A 22,390-nucleotide genomic window follows, 5' to 3' on the forward strand; every position below is an offset into this window, starting at 1 on the left:
CTTTGAAGATGGAAATGGTTGAACATCAATGTCATAGGTTTGTCTTAGGATAGTCTCAAGCACAGGCAGGTAGTGTGAGAAGTCTCATGAACCAATTAGTTTACCAGTGGATGGCCTACCCCCTTTATCTTTGTTTATTCAGGGTCCTTGTAATCCATCTGCAAATGGTTAAGATCTAGCCTTGTGCCGTTTGAAAACTTGCTGAGGCTCAGGGGCTTTACAGGGCTTTATGGGAACTTGACCCTGGGGTTTCCTCCCACTATGACTTATTGCCACACCCTCTCTTCCAGGAAGGCACCACAGCCATTCTTAGCTTGTCCTCTTGCTGGCAGCTTCTCTCTGCTGCTGGACCTCTTCTGTGGGCCACTGCCATGGGGTCTCTTTGGTCAGCCTCAGCCTCTGGGACTGGGGCCTCTCTAGCAGGTCATACAATCTCCACACCAGTTTAGCAACTGGGCCTCTTCAGTGGGCTTCAGCCAATGCACAACATAGCTGGAGGGCATACTCAATAGCCTGGCCTCCTATGTCTTCTGGCTTTCCCTGATGGGCCTCTTTAGAAGCTTGCTGCTACTGGGCCACACCAGACTTCACTGATTCCCTGCTGGAGGTCTCCTCCTGGCTAGATAGTTGCCTTTCCTTCACTGCTGCAGTTTGCTTCAGGCAAACTCAGCTGGACTTGTTTCCCTCTGGCTCTTCAACCACTCAGCCTTCCACTCTGTTCAGGTTCAGCTCAGTGGAAACACTTTCAGCTCCAATAATACAGTATCTCACTCATTTCAGCCTGTGTCAGCCCTACAAGGTAGACCAGACTAAGAAACCAATGCCATATAGGTCAGAACTACTTTTATTGTAACAGCTATGGTAACAAAATCTTTCAAGTCTGAATGTGCTTCTCCCTCCCTCCCTCCCTTTATCTTTGTATGAACTAGGGAAGGCTTTGTCTGAGATGTTTTCTCATTACTTTCCTGGTCTGGGCTCAAGCTCCTCTTATCTGACTGTTGCCTTAGTAGCGTCTCTTCTTCCTGTCTTTCAAGGCCTTTCCTTATGCCTTCTACAGCCAGGTCCAACCTCAGGAAGAACCTCTTTGTGCTGGGCTGAAATTCCTTCTTTGACCTTGCAGTGCCATTGTGGTTGGCAGGTAGAACTGTTTCAAAGGAATGGAGGAAAGCGAGGCTACAGGGCCCTGCTTTCTCCAAGCAGTGCAAGCCTGTCTTTCCAATCAGTCTATAGAGATAAAAGCTGAAGGGCAGAAATGGTAGAAATCACCAGCTCTGATGGAAGGTTCCTTTAATAACAAAGAAATTTCAATTTAAAGAGATTTAACAAATCTCAATCTCTAAATGGCATATCGGTCATTTCTATACTTATGTCCATGAGGACTGGGATAGGAAGATGGCAGGGAAGTAACAGGAGGCAATGCAGATCAAATAGCCTGCATTGGGGTATTCAGAAGTTATGAGATAATTTACACAGTCAAAGAAGACTACATTGGCAAAGGAGGGGGCAAGATTGGGCAAGAAAGGAGAAATGATCTGCTTCGTGAGAAGAATTGTGAAATGCAGCCTACCTAATATACCCTCTCCTGTATATTATATATAGGTCTATTCAGAGTTAAGTCTAGAGTAGGGCTTACTCCAAAGTTACAAGTGCTAGAGAAGCTGATCACTGTCCTCTTCGGCTAGCCCTGTGTGCTACGAGCTATACAGATCACTGAAACAGGCTATTTGAAAATGCTTACTAAGCTTGTAGATACACCGTATGAAGTGTTACAAGCTGCAAACCACCATGAGTTTACTTAGAAGTAAATCCCAGTGAGAGTTAGTTCCAGATGAATAAAGGAATGCAGTCATAGCCTTTTGCCAAAGGAATAAAAAAAAAATAGCCTAATCGTCATTAAGAAACATCTTGCAATTATTTTAAACGTGTTTTGTTTCTCCTTTCCCCTCTTCTATGATAACTATTTTAAACATGCTGTAACGTAATGATGAAAATGAAGGAAATGCTGTTCTTTAAGTTATCATTATTCAATAAAGCTCTCATATGGTCTTTCCTCTTTCATCAGAACCCTTGTCATCAACAAACTATCAAACCAGTTAAGAGATATTCTTAGACAAGTTATGGACCCAGAACTGCAAAATGACCTGTCTAATTTCCAGCAGCCTTAGTTCCTGAAGATTAGTATGGGTTCAGCCAACTATCTCACTCCTTTAGATCTGCCTAGAGGCTTCCTTTAATGTACTGCCATCTGCTTTGCTGGGGGTACCAGGTTAAAAAGATTCCCTGGGAGGAATGAACATGTCTGTGCAGATCAGGTGCAACTGAAACAACTAGCCATGTTTTACTTATTGCACGTATTGTAAGGACACGAAGCTTAAAACCTTTTAAAATCAAACCTTTCCTGCATCTACAGAACATGATTATCTTTTTACTATCCCCAGTCTTCGTTTAGCAACTACTTTCATTAGTGACCGTTTGCAAATACGATGGTAATAAAAAATTCATTTTCCCACCAACGTATGCATTTACGACCAAATTTCATGCACCTGACAATGACGTGTGCTGGAGCGAGAGTAACGCTGGTGTAGCTGTACGAGAACAGCTGAATGAGACAGCAGCAACCAGTGATCTTTGCAGTGTATCTCTCTCTCCCCCTCATTCTCTCTGAGTCACGTGTTTACTTAGTGACCATTTTGCTTAATGACCTGGTTATTGGAATGGAACTCAGTCGCTAAACAAGGAGTGGGTGAATTAGATAGGCACCTAGGCAAGATACAAGCCAAAGTCTGAAGTGAAGCCTGAAATGAGGTAACAGGAACTCTTCATAATATTCCTCTAAAACTAGTGAAGTTTGTTATACAGCTACTGTGTAAATACTGTTTTTGCATTCTGCTTGATATTCCTGGGTTTTGACCATAATAAAGTTTTATACATTCATACAACAATGAATTTTTAAGTTGCAGTTTTAATAGTTTAGTGTGTAATCAATAGACCATAAACAATTCCACATTTAATTAATTAAATTTATTAAGAGGAAGGACACACATTTAAAGCTTTTGAAACAGCACCAATGACATTAAGGCTTTTTCTAGTTACTTCAGGATAACATGCTCCTGAAATTGTCAAATGCAATTCAAATGCAATTCAGAGGTACTTATTATCTGAAGACCCTCTGAAGAAAAGTATAAAAAACTGTAAGTCAAACTGGGCCTGGGGATCAATGAGACCCCTTCATTACAATGCCATCCAAGAAACATCCCTTCCTCCCCCTTGACTACTCTTACTGACTAAGGGCATGGATGGCTGCATTTTCCAGCACCTCTACTTTTTGCTTGTCCTTTGCTGGCATCGTTGCAAGATTGGCCATTGCTCGGGCCACTGTTGTGGTTGGAACAGTCATAAATGTGGGAAAGAAGTGGGCTACCACTCCTAGGGTTTTCCTGGCCACCCATTCACCAGGCCGAGGTTCTTGACGATCACACAGCAGCACCCTATGGAAGAGAGGCCAAAGAAGGAACTTTGTTACATGATACCTGGATTTTATTGCGGCTCAACATGGTGGCAACAAGAATGTAGTATTTTCTTATTAGCAACACAGAAGCACGGAGTAAGATAATTTCATAAAAACAGGCCGTAGGGGGATGAGATAGGAATATTGTGTTTTAATACATGAAAGCCATTCTTTTAAGGAGTTATTGTTTGGTTATTGATACAACACCTGCCAAAATTTGTCTGCATGACAACAGAATATATTGAAAAAGTTTGATTAGAGAAATATCATTATATGGTACTAATGCATAAGACAGTGCTTCTGGATGAATTGATTTCTGTCCCAGAGCAACGTATTGGCTCTTTTGTATGAACGGAAACAATCCAGTACATCTCCTTGGTTATATAATAGGGGGGGAAAGCACATTTCAATAAAGCTGTAAGAATTTTGATAAAACAGTAGATATTGCTTTATCCTGAAACCTACTTAAATCTGCACCCTGCTGGCAAACAGAGAAAATCCCGTGTGCGCTCAGCAGTTCATTGCTTGATTTTACTTCTTCTTCCTCAAGGATGGGAAATGAGGTGCATTCAGGACCAGTGGACGGTGAAGAAATAAAACCTCTTGGCATGGCCAGATCTGTTGCTGGGGATGCCAAAGCTAACAAACTATAGAAAAGCCTTCCTTTAAAAAAAAAAAAGATATTGCTAGATCGTGTTTCCAGTAGGGCACAAATATTTGCCCAAGCTGCAAAAGGACAGCCACACCATGGTAGCTGCATATTTGCTTCAGCTGAGAAAGCAATTCCTCTCTAGAGCAATGGCCCTGGAAGAGACTTGTTAGTTCCTTCAGTTATTCTGTGTGGCTCAGATAATATGTTGAGCGGCCACAGGCGAAGGAAAATGGTTTGCTGTGACCTGCAGTGTGATGTGGATGTCAGTTCTGGGTTTGCCTGGGGTGGGCCAGGGCTTAACTTTCAGCTCATTAATAAAAAACAAAATAGGGCAGCCACTCATCCACTCACTCACTTGCATGTTAATCTGCTTTACAACATTGTGGCTTGGACTGCATCCCCAACTACATTCAAAATAAGTTCTTGAATCTGATTCTGCATGAATAATAATGCCTGTGGATTAGATTCTCAAATCTACTCGAAACTGTCACTGGCATTAGTTCTGACCAATTTTCCTAATCATGTGTATATGGAAGTCTACCCGTACTTGGAGATCAAAGCAACATTTAGAAAGGGGATACATCAATATGAAACTTTTCCACATCTACGCTGTTTATTTGGCGTCTCCTTGGCTTTAACAGCCCACAAGAGGTGATGCTGTTAAATTTTTGAAGCAACAAGCAAGCCAATAGTTGAATTAATTAAATTTGTTACATTGTAAGAAAGAGAAATTTCAAACCATTACTAATCAGCAGCACTCGCAACTAATACAGCCTTCTATGTAGTGGAGCGGGCAACCTCCTACATGCCCATCAGCTGAACGTTTGTCCTTCCATTAGATTTATGATTCACAAATATACTTACGCTGGTCTAAATATGGAGAATCGATCAAATCCAAGCCCCCGAATCCTGTTTTCTACTTCACCCTAGAGAGAGAAGGAAAAAATCACCACCACTGGATGAGATCTCTCTCCTGTACATACCAACACACAGGAGCTGGAAAGTATATGTATCAAAATAAGGCAGAAGGAAGGATTGCTGAAGATCCATCTCAGATGGCAGAGGAGATATCCCTTCTCAAGCACTGTCTGGTTCCACTCTTAGAATCATAAGCTACAGACAAAAAGCTGGCCTGCATGCTCCGTAATGGTTAGAATTTGACAAACCATAGATCCTCAGCCAAGAATCTTTTTTCTCATGAAAAAATATGCATTGTCATCTATATTATGCTGCAGGTCACAGTGTACCATTTTCCTTTGCCCTTGGCCACTGCAGATATTATTTGAGCAACATGGAACAACAGATGTAAGTATCTTCTGGAGCCACTCCTCTAGAAGGGAAATGCTTCCTCAGCTGAAGGAAGCAATATTGACTGGGGCTGTTGTGGCTTGTAGCTGAATGTATCTGGAGGGCATCAGGTTGCCTATCATGGAATTAGAGTGGCAGCCTCATGCGTGGGAAAACCCAAATTCAACTCCTAACTCTGCCTAACTATCTCACAGGGAGTTTCCCTCAGGCTTAAATTAAGAGTAGGGGAAAGAACCAAGTATATAATCATGACCTCCTTGGAGGATATATTAAATAGGAAGTCTCTCTCTCTCTCTCTCTCTCATCCTAAATGGCAGTAGAATGGAAGAGTGGAGGATCTGGCATTCTGTATATCAAGATAAAACTTAGAATCTGGGTTTCTAGGGACCCAACCAAGGAGAAGAGAAGAGAGAGAAGAGAAGGGAAGGGAAGGGAAGGGAAGGGAAGGGAAGGGAAGGGAAGGGAAGGGAAGGGAAGGGAAGGAGAGAATAAACTTTTACTGTCATTTCACTATACACCAAAGTGTACATTAAAATGAAATTTTGTTGCAACTGGCTCAAGCAATAAAATAAGAATACCAGAACTCTGAAACCAGGTGATTCCCCCATCCATTGCTTATCTCATCTTGCAGCCCATCAGACACACCTTGGTCCGTAGATAGAGGAAACTGCTGGAGCTATCTGCACCTTTGCTTGACTGTAGGATGAAGTGCTGGCAGCCACCAGCTTTGGCTAGCTTTGCTGCATGTTCAACATAGTCCCGGTCAACCCGCACAAATCCATCCTGTGTTTATAGAGAGAGAAAGTAGCATTTACTTATTTGAAAAAGTCTCCCCTTTCCAATGGCCTGGAATGAGTTAGAGCCTATTTGGCATAACAAGAGTAATCCAACCTGAGACCACAGGTGTAAGAATTGGCACCCTCAGTTTCACCATTCACCCAACCCATGCACAATAGCTATATGCAGAATTTAGGTTTATTGGAAACAAGTGCACAGAACAATGAAAAAGCTGTGATTAGAAATTCCCGTTCAAAATCCCCCATTGAAACATTCCAGTCCCAGGCATTCCCTTCCCCTTGTTTCTTTCCCATCCTCCTTCCAATGGCCAACACTGCCAGCTGCAGATGTCTCCTGCAGAATGTCCTTGACTCCCACCTGAAACCCAAACAAGATTGTTTCACACTCCTTGCATTTCCCCCCTCTCCTCTCTTCTACTGACAGTTGTCGAGTGGCTATTCCATTACAGATGAACACAATCAGACGTTTTCCCAAATGTTTGATTGTGGAGACTGACATGAGGGCTGTTTCACCTCTGAAACTTTATACATGACAGCCAGGCACCTCCAAAATTGCTATTAATTTTATGTGGCCGAAGGAAAAAAATTAAATATATGCTGATCAGAGAATAACATTGTAATATACTGTACAATTATGTTTAATTAAATGTAAATGCAAATTAACTGAGATCAAACTTATTTTTTGTTGTGTTGGCTCCTCCTCATACTTTGGGAAGCATGGCTCTTCTCATGCCATTCAAAAATCAAGTGCAAACCTTGGCCCAGAAGGAGTTGTGTCTACCACGGGTACAAGATAAATCCAAAAAATTAAACCAGTAAACAGTAGCCAGTATGGTTCAAGGCTTGGGCAACTTGGGCAGAATCCTCTGTCAGTTAGGAAATTTGGAAAAGATGGTCTACAAAATACCCCACTGAGTTACAGGGAACAAAAGATAAACTAAGCTGATAGACACTTCTAGCACTTTGGAAGAAACAGAGTAAGAGTCAAACTTCTAAACTCTTCACACCTGTTCCTCATCAGGCCAACCCATTCCCTCAAAATGCCAAGCACCCATTTCAACCTCCTGTCTCTCAAATCCCAAGGGACTCACCTTTCCCAGTTTGGTTCCTCCAGGTGTACTGAAATACAACTACCACCAGTCCCCAGAGTCACTAGAGCTCTAGTCCAATATAGCTGGAGGATGCCAAGTTGGGAAAGGCTGAAACAGTCCCTTTAATCCCACCTCCCAGCAAATTCCACTCTAGGGTGTATTTTATACCTCTTAACTTCCTCCCAATCCTCCAACTTTCTCAGTTCCTCCCAGACCCAGGTATTGCCCTGTTCTCCCTCCTCACCGCTCCAGCTTTGGCTCTGCTTGTCCCCAGGCAGCAAAATCCTACATCATGTCCTTGGAAGGCAGCAGCAAATTCATCCAGCTTCTCAAAGTCAACAGCTTCTTGGATCTGGAAACAGGTAGGACAGACACACAAAAAGCCAAACAGGAAAGAAATAACTGGAGACTTCAATGGAGAAAAGGGAATGCATGTGTCTCCCTGCTGCCCAAAACAAATGAAGACAGAACACCTCCTGACTAACACTGAAGTCTCAACTCATGTTGAGGAGCCAAGGTGAAATTATCAAACAGTCAATAAAATGCGCATATTAAGAACAACCATATCACATCCCATCTTACACTTCCTCTGCTGGTCCTGTCATCTCTTCTGAGAGAACACTGAGATAAGGAGGAAGGAACTGCCTCCTACTTCGACTCTTTAAAGGGTGACTCATTAAGGTGGAAAAAGTTCTCAAGTGAATCTGAGCTTGTGCTTTTTGTGCCTGAATCTTACAAACATGGAAAAGTTCAATTGTCTATCAGTCCTGAGCAATTCTTCACTATTTTAACTGGAAAATATCTACAACTGCGTCATTCTTAAGGGCAAGGTGGGCAGGTAGAGAAGAAATGCTGAAGTTCCTACTCAGGTGTGGTGGGATAAGAGGGAGCATAGAAGCAAACATTTTCTGCTAGGGCTCCCCTCTTGTGGAATAAGCTACCTTGAAATAAGAAAAGCACCAGCACTATTGATGTTTAAGAAGCTAGTTAAGTCCTGGTTATTTTGGAGAGCATTTAGGAACAAAAATTGAACAGATTAATGTACCTGAGGTAAGTGATGGGCAGTAAATTACTGTGTTATATTGTATTGATTATATATTATGTATTTGTTGTTTTTTGATTGAACTTTATTACGTTTTGTTATATTGCCTTATGTAACTGTATCTGTATCTGTGTCTAAACAGTTATGTAAGCCACTTAGATTTAATTGGATGAAGTAGCATAGAAGCATCTGAAATTAAAGTGCCATTAAACTACCTTAAGAGCTGCGCTACATAAGAAGATATTCCAGTCTCTCAAAAATACCAGCTGCTTAGCATGATGGATATTGTAGTCTAGCACATAAAGGACTGAAGAAGGCTGGTACATAAGACAATTTGGTCCCTCCAGTTCTTCTTTACGTGGCATTTTCTTTATGGCCCTATATTCCTTACATTATGTATGTACTATATTATATCCCACATAATTAGATTTCTAAATTTTTAACAGTTTGGAGACAGTTGTCAAGCAGCTGTTAGTAGACAAATCATTCAAACGTTTATTCGGAAACATTTAAAATTGTTTGCCTGTTTTAATTGGTTTACATTTTTGCTGGTATTTTAAAATTGGATAGACTATTTAATAATATTTTCAATTACTTACGTTTTTTATAAACTTGTAAAGTGTCCTATTTAATATAGAATGGAGAAGTATAAAAATACTGAAATAAAAGATATGTAATACATAGTGTATTACTATAAATATATTTCCTCTACTTATTACTTTCAAGAAGACTATGAATTTCCAGTAGCATGGATTTACAGTACTTTTTCTGGGCACTAGGTTGGGGATGACTATAATAGTACATAACAAAAATCCATGCAATGTAGCATTTGGAATGCAAGTTAGGTCTGGGGAGATCCAGGTTTAAATCTCTTCCAGCTGTAAAGTTCATAGACAGTCAGCCTCTTTCAACTTAATCAATATATTAAGCTGCAGACTTGATGTGAGGGTAAAAGGGAATGGGGACCAAAACATGAAGAACGTAAGATTAAAACAAATGTTTTTGTTTCATACCACATTACTGTAAAGTGGCCCTTCCAAATTCAGCTTTCGGCGGCCAATGAGGGTTACTTTAGAGAATTGTTGCTGTTTCAAGATTTCAAGTAGCAATTCTTTCCCAGTTTCTCCAGAGGCACCCAAGATGAAACAGCTTTTTTTTTTTCCTTGGGAATGCTCCTGGAGGTTCTTCTGTTCTTCTGAACTGGAAACAGCCATACTGTTGGCAAGAAGCAGCAGTGGTAAAAAACCCCGGCATTTGCAGTTCAGCCCTCTACATAATGCAGAAGTAAGTCCCAAGAGGGTTCCTCTCCCAAATAAAGCTGTACAGGATTGCAGCTTCAACTTCACAACAAATCAATTACTTGAAAGTTGATAATGAAAATGGAGACACAGCTAGCACTTGTTGGAGCAAACTAATGGTTAATTTCTCCAAAACAAAACAAAAGCATACACCAAAACAAAAAACAACTTTTACAGTTACTGCCAGGCTATCATATGATCTTGCACGCTATGTTGCATGCTGTGTGCATATGTTATATGCTATGCGCAAGATCTATGACCTGAAATTAACGATGAGATTGTGCTATTGGTGAACTAGGAAATCTTATAGCTATATACTGGTGGAGACTGTTCTTTAAGATTGTAAGAACAGTCTAAAAGGTTAAAGTACAACTGAAACCAGAGACTTTTCTTTTGGGACTAATGGATAAGCAACTAGAAAAAAAAGTCATAGAACTTTGTTTTTATATATGACAACCGCAGTGAACTATTATATGCTCAAAGATGGAAAGGTTCAACACTGCCCACAATGGAGGAATGGTTGGTGACGATGATGGAACTTGCTGAGATGGCTAAATTAAAAAAAAAATCTGTATTGATGGCTGACTGGAAACCCCTTATAGACTTTTTGCATGAAATGGAAAAAAAAGCACTTATGATTTGTGGTTTTGATGATCAGGAAAAACAACAACTGGATAATAGAAAAAAGTGAGCCTTTTTTTGTAAACACAGAGTAAGAGATAATTTTGTAATTATATTTGCTGCAAAGGAAATTGGAAGCTTCTTTCTATTGCTTTTTATTCTTTCTTTCTTTCTGCAGTTCTGCATTTTTCTTTGCTTTTTCTACTTTATTGGTTTGTGCTAGCTTCTAAGTTCTTTGTAAAACTAATTTATATTTAAAAAAAAGACTGTAAGAACAGCCTACACCAGTTTATAGCTATAAGATTCTTTATTTTGAAAAAAGTCATCAATAAGGTTTATCCCCATAAGTGAATAACGGGCGATTTTTCCCCCCCAGAAAGTGAACTGTGCATTTTTTTAAAGAGAGACCCAAACGCGCTTCCAGATCTTGTTGAACTGCATCTCCCCGAATCCTTCACCATCGGCTACGCTACTTGCAGCTGCTGGGAAGTGCAAGTCAGCAACGTCTCTAGAAATCCGCTCCCGGCTGTCATTTACAACGGGGCAGGACAATTGTAAATGAAAAGAAGGAGCTGCTTTTCCTTTGAGAAACACTTTCACTCGCAATAAAAGTCACCGAAGACAGGCCTCGCTGTCTTTCCTTGAGAACTCCATTTCTTCCCCAGAGAAACCGCCCACAGGGATCACCGCTTTCGCAGCAGGCAAAACAACTCTGCCCGCCTTTTCCTCGCTGTCCTTCCCGGGGTTCTTCCTATTTTACTTTCTTGCAAAACCCCGCAGCAACTCTCTCTCCCCGGGACTGCCCTGGAGAACCTCCTAGCTAGCCTAATTAGAGAAAAGAACTGCTACAACCCCTTTACACTTCGCCTCGTTATGTTCCAGGCTCTCGCTGCGTTTCAGAGGGTCTGGACGGGCCATCCACGGGGGGCGGGGGGGGGTGAGCTTCCCTGGCTGCTGTCCCAGCGGAGGAAGCGCCGATTGCTTACGTGCCACGAAGCCTCGGACAGAAGCACCAGCAGCGCCGGACCCGCGTGTGTCGCTTCCCGAGCAGGGACGCATGCGCAGAATCGTTCCTCCGGTTGCTGAGCGGGTGTCCCCTGTGGTTCGCGAGGAGCGGTGATCGCCTTTTTCGAGGAAGGACTCGGGGCCGCTGGTGGCTCTTTCTGAGAGAGTGTTTACCTAGAGGACGTTATTCCTCCCCACCTCTAAATAATTGAGTTTTTGGATTTTCTGGGAAAAACCGAAGAGTTTTTCTCTCCGTATGTTTCTTTCGTGGCCGAGATTGTCAGGGTTTTATAAGCCGCCCAGAGCCTCATATAGAGAGGGCGGCTATAACAAATTTGATAAGTTAAATTAAATTCAGAGATTGTCTTTAAATTAATTAAATGATGGCCCGTGGCTATTTTTTAATAATTGGCTTGCCAATTTGTCTTGTATCATGTTAGATACTGTATGTTGTTTCTGTGCGTTACAGTTTAATCTGATTCTGAATGGGGCACGCGGGCGCTGCTTTGCTGAACGAGGTCAGCCGCCCTGAACCTTTGTGGGAGCGGCCAATGGTCGGTGGGTGGAGTAATGGTGCAAAGCGTGGCGGGGGTGGTGGTGGACTTGTTATGACTTTTTGGGGGGCGGGAAGTTTTCTTTTTAACAGAATAAACTGTTATTGGGGTTGAGGATATAGTTTGCATTGCTCTGCTTTAAAATGGATTGGTGGTCTATATAGTTGGGGATAAGGTTGGTGGGTTTCCTACAAAACATAAGTGTAAGTCATTTATATACTAATAATAAATTAGTCTCCACCTTCTTACAATAGTTCTTCTCTCTAAATTTACAATTACTGGATTGTGGTCTGCCTAAGGAAGTGGAGCAACTTCCACTTCCATGAATTTAGGTAATAATGAATTCACCATCTAGTACATATCTATTCTTAAGTATGATTTATGAAAAGGAGAAAATAAGCATAATTTTTTTTCCAGGGGATATATTATATCTATATAGCTGAAAAATTTACCATGGACTCTAGAGAAACAAGTCCTAGATGAGGAAGGGAGATTCATAATCTTACACTTTCAGATTGAATCTGGGGAAAAAATGCCTCAATCTATGCTCCAAATGATAACAAAATAAAGTTCTACAAAAGAGTTTTTCAAGTACACTTTGAGAGTGATAGTAAAATTTCTGGAATTAAAATGACAAAGTCAAGAACATGAGTTAGAGCTATACGCTGATAATGTTGTACTTACATTTACTTATCTGATTCTTTAAAACTGATAATGAACACATATAGTCCAATATCAGGATATTGGATTAACAGAAATAAGGCACAGATGATTATATGGAATTTATCTGAAGAGGAACAACAAAACCAACAACAAATAATAGAGTTTAAGATTAGTTTTAAAGCAATTAAATATTTAGGAATTTACTTAACTAGAAATAATCAGAATGTATTCAAAAATGATTATTTGCAAATCTGGAAGAGCATAATGGAGAACTTTCTTAAGTGGAAAAAACTGGGTTTGGAAGAATATTAATGGTAAAAATGAACATTCTTCCAAGGGTTAATTTAAATGATCCTAATAAATGTTGATGAATAGATGCTGAATGAGTGGCAAAGACAAGTACTGTAATTTTATCAGGTAAAATGAATGACTCAAGAATTAAACATAAATTTTTATAGGATGTAATAGAAAGAGGGGAATTGGCCTTACCAAATTTGGAGTTACACGATCAGTCCAGCTGTTTGACCTGGAATATCGACTGTATTATAGCACCATATGGCTGGATTGCATCTATGAAAGGAACATAGCTCACAAAGGGCTTACATAAATATCTTTGGACTGACATGAAAGTGATAAGAAATCATTTTACTAGAAACAGCTGATTAAAAGTATAGGATAAATATAAATATAAATACAACCCCCTCCCCCCCCAGTACATTCAGGTTTATCTCCTCTGGCTTCAATATTTAATACACATTTTCATGAAGAATATGCTGAGACTTCCAGAGGAAGAATTGGCTGGTTGAAGATGGCTCCACAAAAAGCAGCTGACGACTGCGTTGAAGAATGAAGATCTGGCAAGCAGACCAGCTCTTTGAACCTCACTGGACAAAGAAGAGGATGGGAGATCACCCACAAGTGCTCCGGACAGTTGCTTCTTGTGAGGAGACTGCAAGACAGTCTCCGGTAGGTTTTGAGCACTGGGAGATGAGGGAATAGCCATCTTGCTCAAACTGTGGTTGGTGCCTTTGCAAGGACACTAGGCTCACATACTTCCTTTTTAAATTACATTTGGAAATTGCTTATTAACACTGGGTGAATCTGCCGTCAATCCTTAATGAAAGAAAATTTTAATTAGAAGCTTAAGAACTTAATTTTTTTTTAAATAAACAGCAAAAGGTTGATTAAAACTTTGATTTTAGAAAGTTACCAATGGACTAAGGGTCCAGATAAATTTGAAATAAGATTTTGGATTTAATTATACTGTAAAGCATCCTTCCCATGGGAAAATGCTTTTGTTTGAAATTAAAAAAAAAATCTATTAAGTTTTTAAAATTGGACACTAGAGGGAACTAAAGATTTCAATTAAGGGAGAAGAACACATAAACTTGACTAACAGTTACAGAATGATGCAAAATATTCTAACACTGGAAATATTGAATGATATTTTTGAAAAATGGAGTCAGAAATTGATATTAATTTCAACAGTGATATCTGCCTCTATGGATAGACTGTGTCTAAAAGATGTTATAGAAGAGGAACAAATTTTACCTGACAAGACAGAGATTGAGTTGAAAGTGGACTTACAAATGACAAGCTACAAGAATGACATGGAAAAAGATGCTACACTGGACATACAAAAGAAACTGGATGATGTTTTAATAATTAAAAGGGACATACAAACAATAAACCAAGAGAGAGGCCTGTTGTCATGTTCCCGTTCCGATGTTTATGGTTCCTCGTAACGTTTCACATGTCATATCTGCAGTTGCGTGCCTGCCTGGCCACGCTGGTAAATTTCCTTTGTGCTGACTTGTGATATGCTGGAATGTATGTTTGGGTTATCTCTGCTGTTCAAGGTTACTTTCTCAGGCCGATTCTAACGGTTGCTAGCATCTGGGGGGGTGGTTGCTATGCTAGCCTGAGGGGAGGGTTTGCAACGGGAGCAAGGCTTTTTAAGTTTGTATTTGGCGCGCTTTTGCTCATTCTCAGCTTTCTTCGTACTTTGCATACTATTCATTCAATAAATTAGTTTTCTCTAGTAATTACTGATGAGACTCCTTTTATTGGAATAGGCAATCATTACACCTGTATAATTTTTCTATATTGGACTTACAAAAGAGACTTGTTAGAGCTTTGAAGAATCTCGTGAGAAGGGACAAAGAAGAAATGAAAAGAAATCAAGTTCTATGACATTATTTGAATGGACTAAAGATTAAGATTGTTAGAAGTAAAAGGAAGGAATATAAAGTTGGTTTATTTGATCAAGGTTAAAATAGATATGTTGTTATTTCTGGACTTTGGTTGACACCAGGACTGAAATGACAATGCCTTATGGGTTTGTTTATAGATAAGGGATGGGATATGGGAAGAAGAGATCATTTGCTGTGATTTAAAAGGAAGTGAAAAGTTACTAAAATTGTTTATACTTGTGGTGGTGAAAATTGGGAGTAACTCCTTTATATATTTCTTCTCTTTTTCTTCACTATATTCTTACTATTCTTTCTTTTTTTCTTTCTATATGTCTTTCCTATTTTTTCCCTTTGCACCTTTTTCTTTCTATTTTTCTATCTTAAAAAACTTTACAATTCAAAATACTTCATTATTAACAAAATCATTCTAAACTCTCTCCTTAGAATGATCTGAAGGGCCTTCATGGTTTCAGTGGCTCCCAATAAGCAGAATACAGAGGGAAATGCAGAAACAACACTGTTGTGAAACTATATTTTCATTTATTATAATCCAGATTGGCATATGAAGGTAAAAGTGAGATGTTTGTATCAAAATTAGATACTAAATCAAAATATTATACTATTTTGCAAACTTTTCCATGTGATGTCTGTATTTTGTAATTTCTATGAACCTTTTTGTCTCTCATTTCTTTTGAAAATAAGTAACTAAATTTTTTAAAAAGTATTGATTGGTTAAAGTTCTCTGTAAGTTTTAAACTCACAAAATATAGATATGCCTAGGATTATAGCATTGTGAACATCAGATTAATCTGAAAAAAGTAAAGACAACTCGTGAGTAGCCAAAGTCAATTTGAGGATGTATTATAAAGGCCTGGAAACAGATGCACCAGTGTCTGGGAAGCTGCCTAGTCCTGTATCCAAATGATTGTTCAATATTGGTGCTTGATTGAAATAAGACTGTAAGCCCAACTTCTTGGATAACTGCTCACTGATTTTAAAGACAAGGGCATTTGAAGTTTTTTTCTCTCTCTCCCTCTGTCCTTGACAAGCTTTTGGTGCTCAGGATCTGTATGACAATCTCAAAAGCAACTGAAATGGCATATATGCCATGTCTCTGAAATAATGAACTGCATTCTAACCGAAGTATCTCCCAGCTCTTGACAATCCAGCCCATTTTGAAATAACGAAGCTTGGCCAATTAAATAGAAGGGCGTTGACCTGATGTTCCAAGGTGATTAAAAAGCTCTGAGAGGTTTTGGCATAAGCTGTCAAACAAACCAGTTATTCCTGCGCAAATGTGCAAGTTGACGCCCACTTAATTATTTTGTGACAGCCTAGCAAGTAAATCAGCTCTGGATTTTGGAAGCTGAAGAGAGACAGATAAGAAAGGAACCTGATTTCCAGGTAGGTCAATGGGCTTCAGAGAAAAGTTGGGATTAAATACAAAACACTGAGAACATCTTGGCATAACATAGATTGCAGCAGGTCTGCAGATCTGCTGAAGATACAAGATACGGTAGAGCTGATCTGAAACAGGGCAATTGGCTTCCATCAAATAGAGGCTGTGCCATGGAAGGACATGGCACTGAGTCTGAACTTTGCATAGCTAGTTGGTGCTTGTATAGATGTCACATATGCATATGTTGTTGGGATATGTGTGGATGATGCCTATATATGTAAGATGACCTCAAGTCAACTTCCACTCCTGGTGGATGAATGCATACAAGTATGCAATGTCTTTGGCAATATTACAGGAAAGTTTATCCTTTGCTTTTTTTCAACTTCCCAGTCTGGCATATAGCCCTGTAATTTCCTGGTGGTCTTCTATCCCAGCCTTCACTAGCCTGATGCAGCTTAGCTTTTGAGCCTAGGCAAGATCAGTGAAACTGTTGCCAACTGCTGAGACTGCATAACTTTTTGGTGGTTCTGTGCAAGTTAGAAACTATTTTTCCAGAATTCAAAACCAGCAAATCCTGCTAAAGTATTATTCTTTTAGTGTTCTCAGTATCGACATTTAAGTGTTTAAAACTATTTTATTTAGATCTTTTGTAACCAGAACTTGAAGCTTCATCTCTCCTCCCCCTCCATATTGTGTTATATACATGTAATTATAGCAGTGTAAATTAATTAACAGGAGGAACAATATACCAATTGTGCTAATATCCACCATTTATGAACCTCATGCATGCATAGAAATATTCCAATGGGTACTAGAATAATGGATATTCTACAGAGGTGTGATTCTTGCATAGCAGATTAATTCACTGTTTCATAAAAAGTGGCATGGTTGCTTCTGAATTCTAATTAGGGAATTGTTCAAAAAGAATAGGAATAATTACCTTAGCCATCCAATTTTTTTTAAAAAAGTTTACTTTCAAGATGTACACACTGTTGTTAGATATATTTATTAGGGAGCATATATACCTCTTAACATAATCCTCTCCAGCCCAGTGTTCTCTTGAGTATATTGGAAAAACAAGTCCCATAATGTTGATTCCAGAGCTGGAATCTGGAATCTGGAGGATACCAGATTGGGAATACTGTAGCTACCTGAGTCCATGGACTGGTATAGTAATTAGGTAATCTATACTTGAAGATGTTTTTGGGGAAATCAGCTTTTCCTTAATGAATGGAAGGAGATGCTGTGGAAATGGCAGGGCATTGGCATCAAATGTCAAGGAGTCATGGGACACAGGTATAAATAATGACTACAGTGGATAAGTTCTAAAAGAAAGAAGGAAAAAAAAGTAGTATGTTAGATGCTGTAGGATCATGAGGAATGTTTTGGAGACAAACAGACTCCAACTCAACGTTAGGGCCAAGCAAAGTCATGCCTCAAAAGGCATGTTGGATGTCTCAAAAGGCCTGAGCAGACTGAAAGACACTTTTATGATAAAGACACAGTAAGCAAACAAATAAAAATAAAAATAAAAATTCAACAGCTCCCTGGAAGGCAGCCTTGAAATCCAATCAGTGGATGAAATATAAACCTTCATAACTAATCTTATGCCTAGAGTAAATGATGAGGAATTTGCTCTGCTACTTTTCTCCATGGTGTCATCCTTGCTGTTCTCCATGCTTTTGGATGAAGAGGTCAGTGGAAAGCCAGGGAGGATAGCAGATATTGGGAGAATTTGCTATGGCCTCTGGTACTCATCTTAATGCTGGAGGAGAGGAGATGACAGCATAACATATAGTATCTCATCAATGAACTAGCTGTCCATCATGTATTGTCCATCACCCCATGGCAGGCACTGATTCCTCTGAACACTGTGGTCTTGAGGAGGGTGCAAGTATCTGAGGTCACTTCCAGATATCCTTCAAGCCTCTGAGTTGGATGCTTTTTCCAGATGGGAAAAAATGGAAACTTGGAACAAAATTGGTCATGTCCAGAGAAATTCAAAGTACAAATTCATGAGAATCAAGAGTCTGAACACTGTAAGAACAGGTGAGAATACAATTCCATCTAGCTCTGTATGGTTTATTCTAAGTGGTAGCAGCTCTCCAGTACCTGAAAAGTATGCAACGGAGAAATGTCTGAGTGCACTTGAGAGTTGGTTGCATGTTTGAATAATGGACTCCACATTATTCCTCAATAATGGACTCCACAATCTTCCTCAACCTTGGGTCCTCTACCAGCATATGCTGGTAGAGGACCCAAGGTTGAGGAAGACACATAACACCCATACATGAGAAATACAGACACACACAAACACACACACACACACACACACACTCAACCTCTTTTCTCATCTTCTTATCTTCTATGACAAGCTTATTAATAACCAAAGTAGAAGAAGGATGGTAAAAGTGATGTGATGCCTCTTCTTACACTGTCTGAAAGGATTTAGCAATGTATAGTTAACATTGTCCAGGTAGAAGCCTGGCAATTCTGCTTAGCAAATAAAGCCATCAGAGCAGGGTTAACTCCACCACAAGGCAGAATGAGGACTATGCCTTAGGCAGCAGACATTGAGAGAAGCTGGAATTCTTCTCTGATCAAGCAGCCTGCTGCCCTCAGGGGTGGTGGGAGATGCTGACTAGTTGCCAGGGCAGAAGTACATTCACTTGGAAATCTTTCTTAACCTGACTTAGCTGACATTATAGCAGGATGCTTTCTGCTCTGCTGAGGATCATGATATTTCTTTCCTTTGCAGGTGGACACTATGGAGTGTGGAAATAGGGAGAAAATGGAGGCGTTTGACAATACCTTCTGGCCTGCCTATTCCCTCCCTGACTGGATGTCTGGCTTACCTGACCACCTTTCTCTTTCTAGAATCTCCATCCCTGGCACCCATGACTCCATGAGCCTGCTTGGAGGCCCATGGATCTGTTGCCAGACCTGGCCACTTGAGGCTCAGCTAGTGGCTGGGGTGCGTTTCCTGGATATCCGTTGCAAGCTGGAAAATGGCAGTTTCCTTATCTACCATGTCAACACTTTCCAGGAAGCTGACTTTTCTGATGTCTTAGAAGGCACCTTGAGCTTCCTCAGCCATCATCCAGGGGAAACAGTACTTATGCGGGTTAAAGAAGAATTCCCAATTATCCCCAAAGTAGATTATGCTTCTCGCTTCCAACGTTATTTAGTTGAAGAAGGCCAGAATAGAGTTTGGACAAAGGAGACCATTCCCACTTTAGGTCAGGTCCGGGGGAAGATTGTTATTTTGGAGGAACTTGAGAGAGAGGTGCTAGGTGTTCCATACGAAGAGCTGAGTGTTAGCGATGTATGGCATGTTTTCTCCCCTGAGTGCAAATGGGAGGAAGTGAAGGAGCATCTTGGGTTGGCAGCCACTGGTGACCCAGCTGTCTTGCACCTTACCTTTTGCTCTGGTAATGGGCTCTTCACCAATCCTGAGAAATTGGCCAGAGATATCAACCTACGTTGTTATGAACATCTCAAGTCTCAGGCTGGATCATCTGTATGCTGGGGTGTGGTAATCATGGATTTTCCTGGCACAGGATTGATTCGAACCATTGTGGAAAGTAACTTTGGAACAGGGTGTAATGATGTAACTGTTTTGCATTTGTGATAAAGGAGGATGATGATTCTAGAATAATGTACATACAAGCTTCAGAAGCTGGGTAACAATGTATTTTTGTTCAAACACACACTGAAAATCAAGCTTGTTTGGAAGCCATGTCCTCTAATAAAGAGTCCTGACATGTAAGTGCAAAAATTATCCTGTTTCACAGAATTATGAATTTGGAAGAAGCCTCAAGAGTGACTTTGGCCATGCTGTTATTGCAACATAACCACAGTATCATAGGTGGCCATCCATCAAAACCTGAAATAAAGGAGAATCCATCATTTTCAACATATTCTATTCCATTTCCAAATAGCTCAGATTATTAGGAAGTCTTTTATTTTTTTACTAAAAAGTATCTTGTAATGTAATTCTCTGAAACAAAACAAAGAATGCATTTGCTCCATTATCAATTACAGAAGAGCTTCAAATATTACATCATTTGGTCTTTTAATGTTTTTTTCAAGTTATACTGTACATACCCAACTCTCAGTATTTCCTAAAAGGATTTGATCTTCTAATCTTTCCCCAGTTTCAGTGTTTTTCTTTCACAATGGCCTATGTTCAACATAGATGATGGCAGACCTCCCATTCTTTGAGGAGCAAAGCTTATTTTTTAAAAATCTCCACAGTCCTATCAATTAGGCTAATAGGGAGAAACTTGTCCAGGATCAATTAATGAAAATTCTGGCTTTGTGGGATTTGAAGGTATTATGCAACACACTTCTTCCAACTCTTTAGAGCAGCCTTTCTCAACTTTTTGACCCTGGAGGAACCCTTGAAATATTTATCAGGCCTTGGGGAACCTGAATTTGAGCACATTAAGGCTCAAATATAGACCAGAATTTACAAAATTATTATATTTCTTTCATGTGTAGGCCTGTATTATGGGCATTAACAGTGTTCTTAAACTGAAAATGAAGAATGAAACTTACCTCTTTAATGTGAAGTTGACCAAATTGGAAATAATTTTTTAAATAAATTATGATCTCCCAGGGAACCCCTAGTGGCCTCTCATGGAACCCTAGGGTTCCACAGAACCCTGGTTGAGAAACCCTGCTTTAGAGATAATACTTCTTTGGAGAAAAAAAGAAAATCTAAGCCTTACTCATTCTTATCCAGGTACATGGTGAAGCCCTCTGGGACTTCTGGAAAATTAGCGCTTGGAGATCATCTCCATCTGGACCAACAATCCTTTAAATACCGTAGTTGACATATATTTCCAGCTTTGCAGGAAACATCAGCATCTTCTATTTATGGATGCTCTGAGTTTAGGATGAGGACAAGCCAGACTTGTCCAGACTTACAACTTCTACTATAAATAACTTGGCCATGAGAAATGAACTTTATAGCTGCTGAAGTTTGATCAGTGAAGTGATGAAACTTCTTGGAGAAAAAAAGGAGTAAAACTATTCCAGCTTCTGGCAGGTAAGAAATGACAGGGTTTCACCCTTTATATTATTTCCACACTAGAGGAGAATATCTCTTTTCTCCTGGAAGAGCTGAGATAGTGGACTTTCCTGGCAGAGACATCTCTTTTTTTTGTTATACAGAATAGGATTCAAGTAAGTTGAAGTTTCTCTCACTGTACCTGATTTCCAATCAGTAGGTGGAAGTTAAAACAGAGGAATGGTGTTTGTAGTGCAAATGAGCATGATAGCGAAGCTTTGCTATTATACCTACCCAAACCACAATCATGAGAAGGGAATAACCATTGAAGATGTGACTGAGAGACAGTACCTCATAACAGACTGATCACAAGGGGCAGTGAGATAGAACATTGGGAATCCCCTCTGTATCTTCTCTTTATCTCTTGCTCTGCCCACCCTTTTCTTATGAGATTCATGCACAAGATCGTTTTCCTCATAAGTCTCCTCTTTCCTCTTGAATCTCCTTCTGGTAAGGGGTAAGTAGCTAAGTGCTGGGTTTTCCACCTATCTCATATCTTTCCTGTAAATTAAGTCTCTTTCTGTTACAAGTGACAAAACTTGGAGGCCTGGTGGGCTGGAGGCACTAGATACCATTTTAGATCCAGCAATTTTATTTCTCTCTGTGTATGTATGTGTGTGTGTGAGTGTGGACACAGCCGTCTTTGGGTGTAGATGGATCTCCAAGCGCTTCTGGTTTCCATTTCTTTTAATCATAGCAATGATGCCTTTCTGCATCTCCCTTCCAAAGTGTAGTCTTCCAACATTTAACTTTATTGTAAACCGCCCAGAGTCCCTTTTGGGCGATGGGCGGTGATAAATTTGATTAATAAATAAAATAATAAATGAATAAAATAACTGAGTTCTAATAAGGATGCTATTTTTATGGGTTTGGGAAGCATTGATATGCAGAGTGGCTTGTGAAAAGAGGGAACAAAGCAAGCAGCATGGAGTTGTAGACAGCTGGAGATGACACTGAAAACACACGTAGGAGGAGCTGGCAGCCCTGCTAAGAATCTGAAGGCAGTATACAGGTATGTGTGTATTTACACACAGAGAGAGAGAGAGAGAGAGAGAGAGAGGGAGGGAGAGAGAGGGAGAGAGTGTATCTAGATCTATCATCTACCTGTCTACCTACCTACCTACCTATTATCTCTCTACCCACCCACCCACCACTAGGGGCATTGGCAGCTGCATAATGACTTTCA

The 22,390-nt window shown here is 40.0% G+C and overlaps 2 protein-coding genes across 2 annotated transcripts; one reads left to right on the forward strand and one right to left on the reverse strand.

Annotated features, from left to right (window-relative positions):
- Nucleotides 1-2,999: 2,999 nt before the first annotated feature.
- On the reverse strand, nt 3,000-11,357 carry HTATIP2 (HIV-1 Tat interactive protein 2). Its single transcript, XM_063294008.1, has 6 exons — nt 11,304-11,357; nt 9,412-9,613; nt 7,601-7,708; nt 6,114-6,251; nt 5,025-5,086; nt 3,000-3,488 (listed from the first exon to the last, which is right to left on the reverse strand). Exons 2-6 carry the CDS (start codon nt 9,610-9,612, stop codon nt 3,278-3,280), a joined length of 720 nt encoding a protein of 239 aa, XP_063150078.1. The 5' UTR covers nt 9,613; nt 11,304-11,357; the 3' UTR covers nt 3,000-3,277.
- Nucleotides 11,358-17,289: 5,932 nt separating this feature from the next.
- Nucleotides 17,290-19,761, forward strand: LOC134490093 (1-phosphatidylinositol phosphodiesterase-like). Its single transcript, XM_063292973.1, has 2 exons — nt 17,290-17,297; nt 18,915-19,761. Exons 1-2 carry the CDS (start codon nt 17,290-17,292, stop codon nt 19,759-19,761), a joined length of 855 nt encoding a protein of 284 aa, XP_063149043.1.
- Nucleotides 19,762-22,390: the final 2,629 nt, after the last annotated feature.

The sequence above is a fragment of the Candoia aspera genome, chromosome 2, assembly GCF_035149785.1.
Source record: "Candoia aspera isolate rCanAsp1 chromosome 2, rCanAsp1.hap2, whole genome shotgun sequence".
Classification (NCBI taxonomy): domain Eukaryota; kingdom Metazoa; phylum Chordata; class Lepidosauria; order Squamata; family Boidae; genus Candoia; species Candoia aspera.

Excerpts from the sequence above, each read along its gene's own strand:
- HTATIP2 (XM_063294008.1), bottom strand. The coding sequence starts at position 9,612 with ATGGCTGTTTCCAGTTCAGAAGAACAGAAGAACCTCCAGGAGCATTCC. Across the intron at positions 5,087-6,113 it reads TCCTCTATCTACGGACCAAG|GGTGAAGTAGAAAACAGGAT; the intron begins GTGTGTCTGATG and ends TTCTCTCTCTAG. Across the intron at positions 3,489-5,024 it reads TTCTCCATATTTAGACCAGC|GGTGCTGCTGTGTGATCGTC; the intron begins GTAAGTATATTT and ends TCTCTTCCATAG.